The 17,686-nt window shown below is 42.1% G+C and overlaps 1 protein-coding gene across 1 annotated transcript in view; it reads left to right on the forward strand.

Annotated features, from left to right (window-relative positions):
* Positions 1 to 6,805: 6,805 nt before the first annotated feature.
* Positions 6,806 to 17,686, forward strand: part of LOC310811031 (exostosin-1a) — a 32,568-nt gene continuing 21,687 nt past the window's right edge. Inside the window, exon 1 of the mRNA XM_083679002.1 lies at positions 6,806 to 8,647. Within this exon, the coding sequence (XP_083535128.1) occupies positions 7,713 to 8,647 (935 nt within the window). The 5' untranslated portion in view covers positions 6,806 to 7,712. The remainder of the gene's footprint in view (positions 8,648 to 17,686) is intronic.

The raw sequence follows: 17,686 nt of genomic DNA on the forward strand, positions 1-17,686 counted from the left end.
GGATCCATTTCAATTCCTGTTTACTATCACATGATACGCCACATGATTTCAAGGAGGTATGTATCAGACAAAAAACGTTTTGAACACTAGATGGCGACAGTAGAGCACAAACCACAAAAGGACAGTAGGAAAAAAGTTGCGATACTTGCTCTGCCGCTGTAGCCATGTCCAGTGTTATCAATACAAATGTAGACATGATGCCTGTGCATATGCAACCAAATGCTAACAAGTCTTGCAATCTTTTGAAGATAATAATATGATTACAATGCTAGTCTTCAGCTGACTAATGGCAACTGAGTCATATGACATATGAAATCTTTGCCTGAGCTGCAGTTCTGTCATTACCAGACAGTAGGCCTGCAGGAAATTATCTTTTTATGCCTGGTTTACATGGTATATTTGCCCTGGAGGGTAAAAGCAACCTAACATGACATTACTTGTCTGAAGTTATTATTAGCACTACATCAATGCATTTCTAATTACAACATAATTACTGTTTTAATGTTAGAGGTGACAGAAGTTCCTGTTAATGGACACACATTGGTTATGGTTACCCTGATATGATATAGCTTAATAATTAATTAGTATGAAAACAGTGAATAGAATACCTAGATCTTTTCTATATATAAAATATTTTGCAGAGAATTGTTTAACTTCCACAAGATATCATACGTTTTTAACCAATTAGAAATGCGAGAGGCTAGTTGGAGGGAGAAATGAGAGGACAGGCTCATTGTAATACATGGAGTGGAATGTGGAAAAGTGTTTGATATGTGTTTGATTCCCTTCCATCCATTACAATGAGCCCGTCCTCTGAAGCATCGCTCCACCTGCCTTTGTCAGAGTATGGGTCTGGAATAGTCCAGGTGAGAACAATACATGTGTGACTGAGAGAGCTGAGAGGCTATTTGTCCCTGAGACCAACAGCAGTTTCCCAGCTGGAATGTGCAACAGGGGTTAATCATATTGGTTGATGAACCAAAGTCCTTGACCCTCTTTGAACCTTCTGTGCAGGACCATAACTGTCCCCCTCAACCCTCCTCTGCTTTGCCCTCACTAGGACATGAGATTTATTACTAATTTATGATCACTCCAGGGTCAAATGCTCAGCAGAACAGGTCATCTACAAGGACTTCTAAAAAGGAATTACAAATTGGCATTTCTGAATTTGTTTTTCTTCTTTGTCATTTTTATTGACCATTTGGAACCTTGAGGATTTCTTTTACCTTTTTAAATGACAGTGCATGTCCCTGACTGACAAATGATGGTGATTTCACCTGTGATAAAGTCAATGCAAATGACTCTGAACTTAACACAATGTCAGATGACTTTTATTAGTTATGAATATTTACACGAAAGGGTAACAGAGCTTTAAACATTAATGGGAGTCTTATTAGAATTCAGTAATAAGTAATTGATTGAACTCACAGTGTGTGTGTGTGTGTGTGTGTGTGTGTGTGTGTGTGTGTGTGTGTGTGTGTGTGTGTGTGTGTGTGTGTGTGTGTGTGTGTGAGAGAGAGAGAGAGAGAGAGTCCCTCAGGCCTTGTATGCCCTCTATTCGGAAAGAGTTGACTCTCTTCACCAGTGCTAGTGATTAAACCAGGGAGTCATTTTCATGGTGGGAACCTTCACATGGATCTGAACTGTAGTATGGTGATTAAAGCCTGTTCATCTGGAAGTCCCTTTCTTATTGATTGATCTTCCAGACCTTTGATAAAGAAGCTCGCTCTCTGCTCTCTGCTCTCTGCCTTAGTTTAAGTCACCTAATATTTCTAGGAAATATTTCAGATTTAATTATGGAGCCTAATGAGCTGTCATGTACTGTATGAGCTAGCATTTGAACAATAACACGTAATTGCATTAGTTGTTAAAACAATGCAGTATAAGATCCTGTAACATTCACTGGGGATATTTTGCATTGAGGTATACACTCACTGAGCACTTTATTAGGATTGCTATATTAATGCAAGGTAGGGCCTCCCTTTGCTCTCAAAACAGCCTCAGTTCTTCGTGGCATTGATTCCACAAGATGTTGGAAACATTCCTTTGAGATTCTGGTCCATGATGACATGATTGCATCGCGCAATTCCTGCAGATATTTCAGGTGCACTTTCAAGCTGTGAATCTCCCGTTCTACATCCCAAAGGTGTTCTATTAGATTCAGATCCGGTGACTGGGAAGACCACTGAAGAACACTCATTGTCATGTTCATGAAACCAGTCTGAGATGACTTGCTTTGTGACATGGTGCATTATCATGCTGGAAGTAGCCAGTAGAAGATGGGTAAATTGTGGCCATGAAGGGATGCACATGGTCAGCAACAATACTCAAATAGGCTGTGGCATTCAAGCGATGATTGATTGGTATTAACAAGCCCAAAGTGTGCCAAGAAAACATTCCCCACACCATTACACCACCTCCACCATGAGAAGGTGTACAGGTGTTCCTAATAAAGTGTTCAGTGAGTATGATTGAGTATGTAGTAGTTTACTTATATGCCTGTAAATCCCAAATGCTGGAGACATTATTTGATGTAATTTCGATAAGGAGGAAGGCGAGAATATCATGGTAAATGTTATTGATTTTCACAATGGCAAACAATAAATGGCTATCAAACACATCCCCATCGTATGCTGTTTCCTGCAATTCATCAGATGTCCACAAACATCTAAATGTTTTCAAGAAACTCCAAATTGAGCAACACTGGACATTTGAGCTCTCTCTCACTTCCCTTTCAACTTCCACATTTTTCCGAAATGTACTGTATGTATATGAAATTATTTATGAATGTATATGTTCAAGGTTACACTTTATACATTATCACACAGTTGATATTTTATTCATGACCAGAATGTGGAGCTCTGTGTTGCTGAATGATAAAAGGGAAAGACAGTAGTTATTGCGTAATCCAATTATTGTTTGTATCCAAAAGAACAGTACTGTAGAATGAGGACAATCTCAATATGCCAATAAGACGAGAGATTGATGTAGCTTCCTTCAAGTGACTGCTATTCTGCTCAGGGCTCAGTTCTATTGAGATATTGACCCAGAGCCCTTTGTAGTCTTCCATCTACTGCTCATTGTACTAACTTTGTGAAACAGCTTGCTGTTGCAGATGTGTGGAACTCCCCCATAGTGTAGAAACCGCAAATGTACCACAGAGATTTAAAAATAAATGTGAAGTTGCTATGGTAACCTGAAGTTTATCCGAGGACCACATTGGAAATAAGTGTTGAATAATGATTCTATCTGTAATCCTCTGGGCTCTGTATTTTTTTAACTGTACAAAAAATCAATACACCAAAGCAATCAATACAATTCTGTATTCTGTTAGATAACATCCACTCCAACTGTTACATGCCTAATGAGGCACATTTAAAGCACCAAGGTTCTGACGACAAGTTGCAAACATAGCCTATAGCAGGGGTGACAAACTTGTTTGTAGCCGTGGACCGCATTGGACCAAATGCAACCTCAAACAGGCCTGGGGGTCAACTAAATTCTGTAAGCCTATGAAAAATGTATCAGCGCAGAGTCTACTTTTGGTGTGCTTTACTTTTTGAGCTGCTGATATTATAACAACACTTATGAAAAAGAAGCCACAGAAATTCTGCCCTGGTGATACGGCTGTAGAATGGGTTTTGAACAGGCAGCTGCCTTTTATTAGAACTCATTACAACGGTCATATCCATTTGCATATAAATGGCCTCCACGACCCACATGGGACTTTAAGATGAGATGTCTAATTGAACCATGTGCAAACATAACCTTTTATGTGAGTCACTAAATAACAATGCACTAGTAGACAAATGGATTCAACTGCAGACGTTGCTTGTTACCAAAGAGCCTTTCAATCTTTCAACCTTTGACGGCTTTGCAAATGTCATTGAATTTTGAAGAGGACCAGATTGTTTCTGTGTGAAGGGTTTAATGGCTGCCACTCAGCATGAAGAGACAGCTCCTTCTGTGACATGCAAAATGGCAGATCATCCTCAGGAGAAAAAAAATAAAGAAGACAGTTGAGGATGACTCTCTTTTATCTGTGCCTTATCAGTTTTAGGCACATTTGAAACTGTATTTTAACAGACTGGTGCATTCCATCCCTGGTGGGTGCATGTTGCTGTTGGTGTTCCAAGGACTGCAGATAAAAATTAGCTGTATGTCTATCTATCTGTTTGTCTGTCTATATACTGTAGCCTACATCTTGTACAACACATCAAATCTCAGCTTCTGAGATTTATGTTTTTTTGTTCTACATTGTCCATGTCAAATAAACGTAATAGAAATTAAAACAAATGTGAGATCACATACATGTAGAAGCTGCCCATTCAATATTCATGTATTGTTTAGTTATTGTATATAGGTAATTGAAACCAGATGCTGATTCATTTAGCAGGAAATGTTTTTTTTTTTTTTTTTTCATGAAATGTAGTGTGCTCCACATCCTAATTCTGTAACATCATAAAGGTAGAAGCTGCTGTTATTTGGCAAATATGATTATACGCTTGCCTTTGAGTGAGTGAGTGAATAATAAGTCATTGTGGATTCAGCAAGAGCTTGTATCTTGGGTAAATACAATCATTTGCAATTTGTATTTGGTTGTCATTCACACTAGAGGGGGCCTGTCAAGTGTTCATTAACTGGATTTCAATGTGAAGAGAGTTGGCTGACTGTACTGAACGAATCTGCCGCTGAGATTGAAAGGTGAATCCTGCCTGTGCTGAAATGCTAAATTAAATGTATGTATTCAACCACATAAGAACCCAGATGGATGACGCTCCACTGATGCTGTCATTCTCAATCAGCGAGCCATGTCATCACATTCAAGGCCATACAGTCAGATGCAATACACCACTCCGGGCCTCAAGTCCTAACAGTGATAGGATAGGATAGGATAGGATAGGAAATCCAATGCATCTAGATGCTCACACTTGATTATGAATCACACTACAGGATACCTCTGGCTTAGTCAATAAATCGTATAAATCTGGTAACACACACACACGCACACACACTACTTTTATCCTTTTGTTTAGTACACGTCAGCTCACATAGCATACACATGCTAAATGCATCCCTGGTACTGTAGCACAGCTGGTCTGACATGTGGGTCAGACACTCTGCTGGGTACCCAGGGCAGATTCTATTGAACTTTGTCTCTAGAACTCATGTAATTCAACTGAAGTACTATAGTATAGAGGAGCCAAACTCATAAAGAAATTCTAACAATGACGTATGCAAATGACACAATGTTTGGCTCAATTTATAATCATAAAAAGACATGTTGCAGACCCCATTCAACATTGCGGCTGAAACAAAAGCATCACCGTTTGTTAGTTAGTGGAAAAGTAACATTATTGCAAATGACTTCAAGCTAACCTGGCACTGTAGGTAATAATTAAGCTCCATTTGGTTGTTCTCATAGAGAAAGGCAAAATTGACCTGGGTGCATCCGAATGAGATATTGGCGGCTGCATGCATTACACAGTGGGAGGACTGCTATGGCTTAGTCACCCTGCTGCTCCAAATCTGGGCAGTTTTCAGCTCAACAAATGGAAAACAACAGCAGGGGGGATCTCATCCATATTATCATTACACTTACATAATAGGCAACCAGACAGAATCATTGTTAGCTTGACATGTTTCCATGGAATCCAACCATGTGTGTCGGTTCTATCTATCTCAATGTTCAATCTGTGAGCTCCATATCTAAGAATTTGTCATTTGATGTTCCAGTGAGCCAATGATACAACATCATCATACATGTATAGACTAATCACAGTCTAGAAGTCCAGCAAACAACCCCGCGGGCCGTGAAGTTGGCATGGAAATGCAACTGATATTCTTTAGCACATCAAACGTATTTAGGTTATACGTCTAGTGATCAGTCACAGCACAGTCCTCTGGTAAATGAGTTGAAGGGGGCGGGTGGGGGGGGGGGGGGGTTGAAAGAGAGAAGGGGTGGAAGGAATGTTATGCAGAGAGAGAGGAGGTGGCCTTGTCTTTGATCACTGGGCCATGGGAGCAGGGCCGCACAGATACTGCTCCACAGCTCCTGAGGAACGCAGCTTCAAATTCCTCCTTGCTCTCTCCCTCTTCTGCAGAATCACTTCTAGTCTTTCAGACCACAGCAGCTGTGAAAACATTTCAGGGGACATGCCTAAGGACCAAGTAGGCTTAGGCTACCTTGATTTCCCTCTAACTAAACCTCATCTATGAAATAATGATATAGTAATAACATGGTAGTTATATGGAAATATGGCAGTGCAGATGATGTATATGACAGTATACTGTATGCCCTTCATCCAGTGGAGGGGGTCTTAACCTTCACCTCTGATGCTGGTCATCCATTAGATGAATCAATGACCAAAAGGTTTGTTGAAGGACACTCTGCATTCTGAGTGCTTACAATGATTAGCAAAATACCCCCTGCAAATATTGATGCTTCTGTGTATGCTCTGTTTTTAATACAGCTCCTTATATCACAAAATGATACATTTGGATTAATTTAACTCAATCACTAGCTGTTATTACAGTATGAAAGTGTATTACACAATGTTATTAATGCATAGTGAAACCAAATATATTGTGAAGTGAAAAATAGAGAGGGCACTGGCAATGAAAATTTAGCTGTAGTCTTTTTCACATTCCCAGGGCTCTGCTGGTGCCAAGACTGGATAGGCTCTGGTTGTGAATGGGTGCAGCGGAAGCTCCGCCTGTTTCGGATATGACGAGAACCAATGAAAATAGCCCGTGCGTAATGGAAGAACGTCACATCATCAGGAGCCGTCGTGGGATCGGAATGTGTTTCTCTGTGTGGCAATCGGAACTATCGAAACACTTTAAAATGTACTCCAAAGCCAAGGAATTGATGGATATGTTTCTTCTCACACCGTTTAGAATTATCTAGCCATAATTCCCGACGACTCAAGAGACTGTAAGTTTTCCTTTCTTTGGTTGAGAGATAACCATAGGACTGGCTATGAATGCATCTGAACTGAACTATGTGAGCCGAGCTGAGCTGAATCGACATGCGTCTACATAAGGATTGTTTTCACACAAAAGATTATTGAACGAGCTAGTTACGTTTGGCTGTAGTTTATTGATAAAGTGCGTCGGTCTGTGCTATCATTTGTTATTATGTTTAAAATCATGAAGTCGCTCAACGTAGTGGAGGAGCGTTCTGAGGGCAAACGGGATGTTTAGGCTACATCACTGTTCGCCAAAATTCTTGTCGCCGCCGTGCGCATCTAACTAGCGGACGGGGATCCTGTACTGCTAGGCAAGGCAAGACGTCTTCAAGTCCCTGAATTTTGGTAGCTGTATCTTACTGAAAGTGCCTCCTCCTGTTTTCAACCTGGAGAAACACTGAACACTGAAAACGATCCTTTAGTAAAGACAGGTAAACAAAGAAAAGTAGGGTGCCACTTGGATCCCTAACTTCACAGGGGGAGGGGTAGACTCCACAGTGCAGGAACATAGATAATCAAATATTGACGAGGAGAGAGGTAGATGAGCATTAAAAATCGCCCACATGCGCTGGATCAATCCTTGGCTTGGGGTAAGGAATCAGAAGAAGGTGGAAGACGTGTGCGCAAAACCCTTACAGACTGGGGGAAGATGGCGGAGCCTTTCAATTGGAAGTGGTGAGAGCGAAACTTCGGGGCTCACTGGATTTATTTGTAAATATCTCGACCCAGACTATCGGACACATGCAGGCCAAAAAACGGTACTTAATTCTGTTCTCCGCCGGTGCATGTCTCCTCCTCCTGTTCTACTTTGGAGGGGTGCAAGCTCCGTTATCCAGAAGGACGAACCGGCGTGATGAACGCAGCCGCAATTCGCAGTGGCCCCACTTCTCGGACCCTTTGCAGCCCTTCAGTCCCTGGGATCAAGGGGAGACCGAGGATTACAATGTGCACATATCGCCAAGGCAGAAGAGGGATGTTGCTTCGGGCGTTTACACGGGGAAACGATGCAGAATGGATTCCTGCTTTGATTTTTCTCTGTGCAAACAACACGGATTTAAAGTTTACGTTTATCCACAGCAGAAAGGAGAAAAGATGTCAGAGAGTTACCAAAATATTTTATCCTCCATTGAGGCATCCAGGTTGTACACCTCTGACCCGGGGCAGGCTTGCCTATTCATTCTGAGTTTAGACACTCTGGACAGGGACCAGCTATCACCACAGTACGTGCACAACCTGAAAACAAAGGTCCAGAACCTGCATCTATGGAACAATGGCAAAAACCACCTCATCTTCAACTTGTACTCTGGGACATGGCCGGACTACACAGAGGATCTGGGCTTCGACATTGGCCAGGCCATGCTGGCCAAGGCGAGCATCAGCACAGAGAACTTCAGACCCGATTTCGACGTGTCCATCCCCCTTTTCTCTAAAGAGCATCCTAGGACAGGAGGGGAGAGGGGATATTTAAAACACAATACCATTCCTCCTTTCAGGAAGTACATGCTTGTGTTCAAGGGTAAGAGGTACCTCACTGGAATTGGATCAGACACAAGGAATGCGTTATATCATGTCCATAACTCTGAGGACGTTGTTCTCCTCACCACCTGTAAACATGGCAAAGACTGGCAGAAGCACAAAGATGCCCGCTGTGACAGAGACAATGCAGAGTATGACAGGTAAGTCAATCACTAACACTAACATGTCCATGTTTGGAATCATGACTGAGTGTTGGTTTTCCCCTGTATCACAGGAGAGCATTGAGAGTGTCTGATCTGTGTGTATGACTGGACATGGTACCTCATCAAACTGTCCATGCATGAGAACGGTTGAGGAGCTTGTCTGACATTTGAGACATGCATTAGGCCTAACACCTTACATAGAATTTGATTCAGGGATAGTCCTCAACACTCAACAATGCCGTTATTATTAGGCCCTGGTGATTTGTTTTCAATTAGTGTCATATGACTCTGCAGCAGATTATTAGTCATGAGACTACTGTGGGTGTCTATAAAGCAGACATAATCTGATTTTGAAAACAAAGTTGGGACATGAGGGGGGAGGGGCATTGTCCATTGATTCAATTGATATTGACACACTCCCTCTTATTGAATAGACATGATACTCTTAACCTTGTTGTAGGTCATCCTTACAATGGATTTACGCCTAATGAAATGGACAGGACGGGGACTAGGCCTACATTCAGTAGAGTGAATAGCTGAATCGAATTAGATGCGAGGGAGTTGAACTAGGCCTAGTTGATTACTAGTTAGTATACTTGTAATAGGCCTACACATAGCATAGTATGACATTCAGTTATGTTCACTTCTAGCTTTGGCTTTGATGCCCCATCAGGGCATGACAAGCCATTCGGCATTGATGAGTTTGTCCTTCCTTTTTATTTAATTTATTTAATCAGGTATACATTTCATATGCCGAATCTTCACCTGTTTGTCTCCCCCTCAGTCCTGGTGTCATAGTCCTGTCCCCTATAGCAGCATACTGCTGTGAGGCCAAATCCCCCTCAATAGCCAGGAAACCCACTACCCTGGCATTTAACAGGGGCTAAAACCTGATGAATAAACTGGCGTCTCTGTTTTGTCAGTGAGATTCATGTCCCCCAGACCCTGCAGTGTTGTTACTGGTGACTGCGGCGCACTGTGTGTTTGACTGTGGCTCTTTAGTGGATTAAGGGGAATAATGCCCTGGTGCCAGTGGGGAAAGCCGCTCTCCCCGTGTTTGCACAGTCATTTCCCAGACCCCACTCCATCGCCCAAGAATGCCTGTGTCCTGTTTAACCTCTCTGTTGTGGCACTTTCTGTCAGTGTGACCCCACTGTCAACCCCTTTGAGTTAAAGTCTGCTTTGTATCAGCTGATCATGGTGTATGCTGGCCACACAGATTAGAATAATTAAATAGGCCTATAACCTTCTCCTATAGAGTTGTTAGACTAGTCACGAAGACACCCAGAGCACTCTTTTTAGGCAATGCTGAAATATGGATACAAAAGGCAAGCATTCTGCTCTCCCACCCTCTCAGAGAAGAAATTGTTCAATTTAATTAGAGACCCAGGGTCAAATGAGGTCACACTCGCTTTATGTCTTTGAATTGGCTAGTTGGGTGTTAATCTGTGTGTGGATCCATTTTTTGTTTATCATTGTGCTTCAAAGGCCTCGCGTGTGTGGTCTGCTTAGGTATAAGGCTGGGGTAGAATATCATCACTGTTAAGACGTGTGCAATCTGCAGCAGTCTGTGCCAGCTCACTGCTTGCCAAATGCTGAGAGTGATTGCACACAGTGGGACACAGTGGCATCATAACCCAGAGGAAAATTAATCCTGTCTTAAGTAGCATTGAGAGAAGAGGCCATATTTTCTCTGTGGGAATCTGCCCATGGGCTGTAACAGCTTCCTTTCGCTGTGAGGCTGTGCAGTGTGCAGTCAGCGTGTCATCATCAGTGCCCTATGGTGTGAGCCCCAGCAATTCTCCAAACCCAGTCACTGGAGGTTGTCTCTGTAGTCCATTTAAAAAAAAAAATAAAAAAATAAAAAAATAAAAAAAAATGTATTCATACAGGGAGATCTTACTGAGACCTGAGTCTCTTTTACAGAAGAGCCCATGGGGATAAAGGAAACATACAGGCAGACAAAATATTTCAAGGAAATAAAAGCAGAGGGAGGGAAATGGAAATCTACAAAAGAGTTTATGGAAAGAAAGAAAAGAATAACAATTGATATAAACCCTTAAGAAGAAGGTGCTTCTTCCCCTCATCTCCTTCACTTCAGCCACACTGACAGTTTGACTAGTGAGAACAGATTCCATAATATGCTTCTACTATGGTTTAACCTATTATTTATTATTCCAGTTAGTGCTGATGAAGGGGAGACGATTAGGAAAGGAAGATAGTTTTGAGGTGTACCTAGAAGCTGCCCTGGCTTTATCTAGGTGTGCGTGCAAGAAACCACTCCTTCTCCAGGACTACATTAGTTCCTACTTCGTCTCTGCCCCAGTGCCTCTACTAAACCGAAGAGTCATTTTAGCCAGAGGCTTTCTATTTGGATGAATTCTAAAGTTGTTGTAGAGAACATGACTGTTCATGTGAAATGCTTATGGCGCTGATCATGAATAATTGATCAGATTTTTCTTTTCCGCCACTGTTTTCTACTTGGAATGTTTCTGTTACTTTATGCATTTATTCATAGACGCTCCAAATCATCAGGAGCATTTCTGTGTCCATCAATAAATTACTGAAATAGTCATGGGAGTATTTTTGCGTCGAGGAATTCTGTACTTGACGTGAGGACCTCACCTTGACCCCAGTGCCGGCTTTATCATCCAGTCTAATCACTTTAAAAGTCCCCCAATCCTTTGTAACACTGTTCCTCAACAGGAATCCTGAGAAGCAGGCTCACATGTTCTTACTCAGGCCCAAACACAGTTAGATGTGTATGAGTTGGCAGGTCCTCCTTGGAAAGTGCTTGATGGATTAATGATATTCTTGGCAAGGTTCTTCTTGGATGGAGGTTACAGTCCCCGTCTGTTGGATAACGCCGACCTGCACTGATTGATTTCAAATCCGAAGATTAATGTCTAGGCTAATTTTTTCTTTTCATTCTCCATTCTGTTATCTAAGGACTGTATGTGTACAGTATTTGTCAAGGAAATTGACATTTGTAGGGCATAGTTCAACCCTTTGTCTCCAACTAGACTAGATGAAAAAAAGGAAGTTGTTTGTGCGTGTGCGTGCATGTGTGTGTGGTCAGATCCTTTCCCATAAAGAAACCACTGATCAGATTCTTTGTGGTTATGAGCCTGGCCTTGTTTGCTGGGGAATGGGTCAGACAGTGCAGTCTGTGGTTTAACTAGGTGGAAGTAATTGTTTTTCTCCCTCGCTGTGGCCCATTGTGGAACAAATCCCCCTTTCCCCTCTCACTGACAATAAGGAAGTTGTCGCTGCCTGAATGCAGCCTCTGATCATGTAATAACCATATAATAACTCAAGTTGATGTCCCTGATGCATGCCTGAGTACGAAGAACGTTTAAATCACTAATTCCTTGCTGTTTTGTCTATCCAACCTCTCTTTCTCTCTGTGAGAATGAGGTATTACCAAATCTAGCCTACTTAATGTGGAAACAATATGTGAAAGCACTTCAGTTCTTTCCTGTCTATGTGTAGCCTGAGAGGTAATGAGAGTTGTGGCCAGCCAGTTTAGCTGGAGGGCTTGGGGAGCTGCTCAGGCATTCTCCTACCCTGCGCTCCTGACATTCCTCTGGGAAAGTGATGAGCATTGCATATCCACTCGATGAGATTGAGTTGCACATCTACATTTCAAAAAGGGAGCCGTGGGTATGTTAGGAATTTATGGAAAATCAGGTCAGATAGATTGTCCCCTTTTTTCCGATTTGTTGAGTGAGAGAACATGAGGAGCAGGCAGGCATGCAGCAAATAAAGCCAATGTGTCAGTTGATATGAGAGCCTAGGTTAGGTTTGACATGCATTTTACCCCTCATAATGGCAGTATTGTTGAGATATCAAATATGTTAGAAATGCTTAGGATCTTCAACCCCACAACTACTAAATGAAATGATGGATTTAATTGAAACTCATTTCACTCATCTTATCAAATTACCTCAGTATTCTTCCTCATGCTGATGAAAGGTCTGAAGCAGGTTCTATGGTACAGTTTACAGGAACATTTGTGGCTTAGGCTAGCTGAAGCTAACAGCTATGAATTGTGCTTAGCTACTGTGTGAGGTCCACTGGTGTTAGAGGTTCCACATAGTGGCAGCAGCTTGATGGGGCCTGAACCTAGCTGCTCTCCCCTGTGTTTAGATAAGTGTTGCCATATGTGTTTGCTGTGCCACAGATAAGCTGGGGCCTCTCCAGTATGTTTTTGCAGTCATTTGACAAAGTAGTAGGGAATAACCATGTCATTTCAATGTCGTCCCAGGTCTCAAGGGAGTAGGAAGAGCGCTAGTAAACCAGGACTGAAACCTCTTGTTTGCTCTAGCTCTATAGCATCTCATAATGTAGCACATTTGTCTGTGAGGTGAGTCAGAGTCACTATAAACAGGACAGGTGAGCTACAGGGTCACTTGCTCCTCCTGTAGTTGTTTATCAAGCATTGGCATCCTATTAGTGTTACTCTGGTTGGAAGCGAGAGACAGGTCCTGCCTGCCTGCCAGCCTCCTCCACTGCCCACAATTACCCTGCTCTGTCCAGAGGGGGTTGGAGAGATCAGGTTGGCTTGCACATCACAAGGGCTCAGCCAATGCCCAGGATTAAACCTACTCTATAAATACATCTCACACAGACTAACGTCAGCGCTCGCATCACACTGCTCCCATGTGTTTTTCTCTTCTCCATCTCTCTCTTTTTCCCTCTCTCTCACTCTCTCTCTCTCTCTCTCTCTCTCCCTGGCTTGGCAGTGCCTCTTAATTGGAAACATGCTGTGAGCTTTCAGTTTTAGGTTAACATTTGATCTGCTCTGCCTCCAGGAGAGTCTCTGTCTCTCCTTTTCTATGGCCGCATTGTACGTGCTATACCACTGTTGGTAACTGTTGACTTGACTGATGAGGGGAAATGTAGAGGAAGTGGAACTGAGCCCTGACTCAGCTGCCAGGTGGTGCAGATAACAACAGCGATGTTTCTCACACAGTAATGACTGTAGATACCGGGGAAGAGGCGATCCACAACACACAGTAATTAGTATGAATTTTGTTTTCCCACTTAGTCAATCATCAGGAGGAGATCTTGAATCAGAAATGGAAAACTCATGTAGGCCTAGTTGGTTTATGGTGCTTTACAAGTAATTAGGCTTAAATGTGATTAGGGAGCTAATGAGTTCACTGTCAATGTACATTGTGTGTACTGTGCACAGTGTGTCCTCAGATCACAAATTGTTTGACAGTTCTAGCTCATTAGTGTCCGTCCTAAGCCGGTGTGTGCAACACAAAAGTGTGCTACCTGACATTGATGGGGTAGAGCAGGTAAGAGGGAAGCTAGGTTCTCATTAGGAATGTTCAGGGAGTCTAGAACCGAGTTTGCATATTAACGGCAGAATGGTTTTCATGTGATGGCAGATCTGCATGACTGGAGGGGCATTCCACCTCTTGAATTTTCCCCCAGGTGTTTTTTTTTCCCCATCTTGACCACCATATCATATAAAAGCGTGTCCACGGTTTTGTCTGGGATAATATTTGTTGACATAATTAGAGACCCAGCTCATGTTTCCCCAATAAAACTCAATTTAATGAGATGGAAATCTCCAGCACGGGCCTATTTCCTTTCAGTCTAGAGGATTGGATTTTCCCTATGTTTATGACTTGTTGCTGTGCAGGGTCCATTTACAATGTATATAGTATTATACAATTATAATCTATAATTCTTTATAAAATAAAAAATAAATCAGTTGGACAGTACTGACAAAACCAGGGTTACTTTGGGTAATGATGACATGAGTAAAGCTAATGTTTGGTTTGGGCCTTATCCAGAGATCGGTGTGCAGACCTAAGATTAAGGCTAGAGCAGAGGATAAGGTCTTGGCTTAGATGTGACAAGAAAATTGAAAGGGGATAGGCCTACAATATGTCTCATCAGACACTCAGCAGTCCCTGTACAGTTGCCTTTGATAACTAGTGTCAGTCAGATATAATGTATTGGCATTCACTCAGTTGTGCTTGGAATCTTTAATGAGGGACTTCAATGTATCCTCAAGCATCTGGCATTACATTCCACGATGCGTTTTTTCGGTGTTAGGAAATACCCTCACTTGTTTTATAGATCCCCTTCAGTCGCATGGTGCTTTTAAATTTCTGTGCCTGCTGCGCACATGCTGTAAAGATGTTAGTTGATAAGGGCTGTCTCTGCATGACAGCATGAACATTTAGGAAGTGGACCAACCTTGTGTCATGTTCCTGTACATTCCCCTGTAGCAGTATGACCTTTCTTGTGGCCTGTAGACTCAATAAGATGGACAGGCAAGATGGATTGGGTTCTCCTTATCGTAAATGCAGATAATTTTCCTCACAAGGCTGAACAGGCAACCGAATGGCATTTGAATGGATAGGTGTATCCGTAGCATTTGCAATAGGAGAAGGGATATCCACCCCCATGGTTTAGATTGTAAATTAATGAGGATTGACACATACCACACACCGCTGTTGTTCGCTTCCTGTAGTCCAGAATATGGATACTTTTTTTCAAATCTAGTTCCTATGGTTGTGAGACAATTAGCTTTTTTCAATTTTAATGAGCTTAACTTTTAAATATATTTCCATAGGGCTATTCTCATGTCTCCAGGCTGAGGTTGCGGAGGAGGTTGATTGTTGACAATTGTCACTTCTCAAATTTGATGCCTTTGAAAACATCTCAGCCCTTGGAGCTTAGATCAAGTAGGTGGTTCCTCTGATGTTTGCCTGACGTTTGCAATTTATGACTAGGATTTGATGGGGAGGAGGGGTGTCAAATTTGTCAGATCTCCGAATGAAAGCCTTGAATTTGGATCATTTTAAAAATGCCGCAAGGCAACAAACAAAGAAAGAAAAGACTGTTCCTCAACTCTCAGCACTATTCCCTAATCCCACTCCCACATATATATTTTTTGACGAAGCTCCAACCCAGGCACCAGAGCCAAGCCTGGACATGTCAGTTAGCAGCCAGGCATAGAATTAAGACCCAGGACGATGGAATGCTCTGAAAGTGAAGACGGGGTCAAGTCAACCCTAATGATACTCTACTCTTTATGTGCACCACACTGAACTGGACTGGAGGTAGCCTTTATAATGGAGGCTCCTGACCTCTCTCTCTCAGCTATGTGTTCTTTACAGTATCTCTCACAGAATGTAGCTGTCTGATTTGTTGCTATACCAGCAAGTAGCCCGAATCTTAAACCAAAGCTTTAGGTCAAACATGATAATGAGCCTCTGATGAGAGGTGCTGAGGTAGGCCTAATGGTATTCAGATGTTTTCCCCTGCCAACATCCATCAGTGTTGGCCATGTTTAACTACTGCTGAACATACACACAACCATCAGCAAACCAACAAGTTCTGTGTCTGCTCAACTTGTTTCCCATAATGGCGTCAGGCTTTAGTAGCCAATAATGTGCTCCGCAGATTTCAGATAATAGAGCTGACTAGTTTCTAAGAGGACTTTTATTTTGTAGTTGCACTGTCACTTTACCGTATGCAACTAATCTCATACCTGTTGTTGATACCCGTAACATCATTTGTCTTCATTGTCTCCGCTGTTCCCTTCCTGAACATGCATTGGTTGCTGTAAACAGATTCAGTCCCTGAAGGAAAAACGGCACAATAAACTGTGACAACAATGAATGATGGGAAGGCACCATTGAGTGGGAGGCATGGAATTGTTTCACATCTCTACGGATGTGCATATTTCACTGACACGATAGAGTAGAGCTGAATAAATTGATATAGCCTACAAGAACTTTCACGTCTGTCATATTTCATGCATTGGCCACATTTTTCTGGTGACACTTAAACATTTGTGGGTATGTGTGTGTGTGTGTGCCTTGTGGAAAGTGTTACATGTTTTGTTAGTGCTTGCTTGTGGAAGCCAGGTGTGTCAGTTCAGGGCTGGAACAAAATCCTGCACACTATTGATGCGCAGGTCGGCTATTTATGGACCCGCAATCACCCCGCAGTTTCGTAGACATGGCCCGAGCCCGCTTGAACCGCTATCGTGCAGATAAAACAATGATCCCGACCCGAACTGCAAATATAAAGTAGGATAGACAGTCAGTAGTGCAAACAAGCGGAATAAAAAATCTGAATTAACATAAAAGATTCTATTTTAATTTTAGAGGAATGTATAGACTAAGCCTATAAAGTGGAAACAAAATACCAATCCATAACAGCCGACATTTTATTAGTCCATAGAAGTAGTGATGGGCGAGTCTTAAGCCAACCTGCACATCTCTACTGAACACCCTGTTTGTCCCCAGCACCAGGGTTGAACATTGAGTCAATGTAGCTACAGTATGTGTTTGAGCTGCGAGGATGGGTGGGATTTAACTAGACAGATTGGTTTGCAGGGTTCTATATGGGCAGTTCTGTGTAAAAGGACCCAGGAGAACCAAAATGTGAAATTCATCAGAGCATATCGAATTGTGTCAAATTAAATGAAATTTGAGGGAAATTAAGTCAGAAATACATTTCTTAACCGTATGAGACTGACTGGACTGAACCGTGTGGATTACTGGCTGCTCACACTGAAGGGCTTACAGCCTAGTAAATGATATAGCTATGGCTTTGGAAACAAGAATGGAGGATAAGGACGTGGTCCAATCACAGGACCAGGATTGTCATTTGAGATGCAGTGACAACTGCACAGAGTTTTCCATCTCTAGTGTGTTATTTCAAACTGGAGCGGAATGTTGAGTGCATTTTCAGTTTAACAATTTTTGGTTATAATTATTTTTGGAAATAAGTATTACTACTATGCATGCATGTGACTCACAATGTCTTATCTAATAGTAAAGATTGCCTGACGGTTTTATGTAAGATGAGATGGAAGTGATGGCCTCTGTTATGGAGTCATCATCTTGATGGTGACAGTCAGGCAATTCCTGTTCTTCCATTTCGGGGTGGGAGTCCTTCATTCTCTCTCACTCAAAAGCTGACATGTCTTCATAGTTTGATTAGTTAAGGGAATGGATTAACAAATGTTTGTACATTGCTCTTTAATCATATTAAGTT

Source organism: Argentina silus (assembly GCF_951799395.1).
Source record: "Argentina silus genome assembly, chromosome: 10".
NCBI lineage: Eukaryota > Metazoa > Chordata > Actinopteri > Argentiniformes > Argentinidae > Argentina > Argentina silus.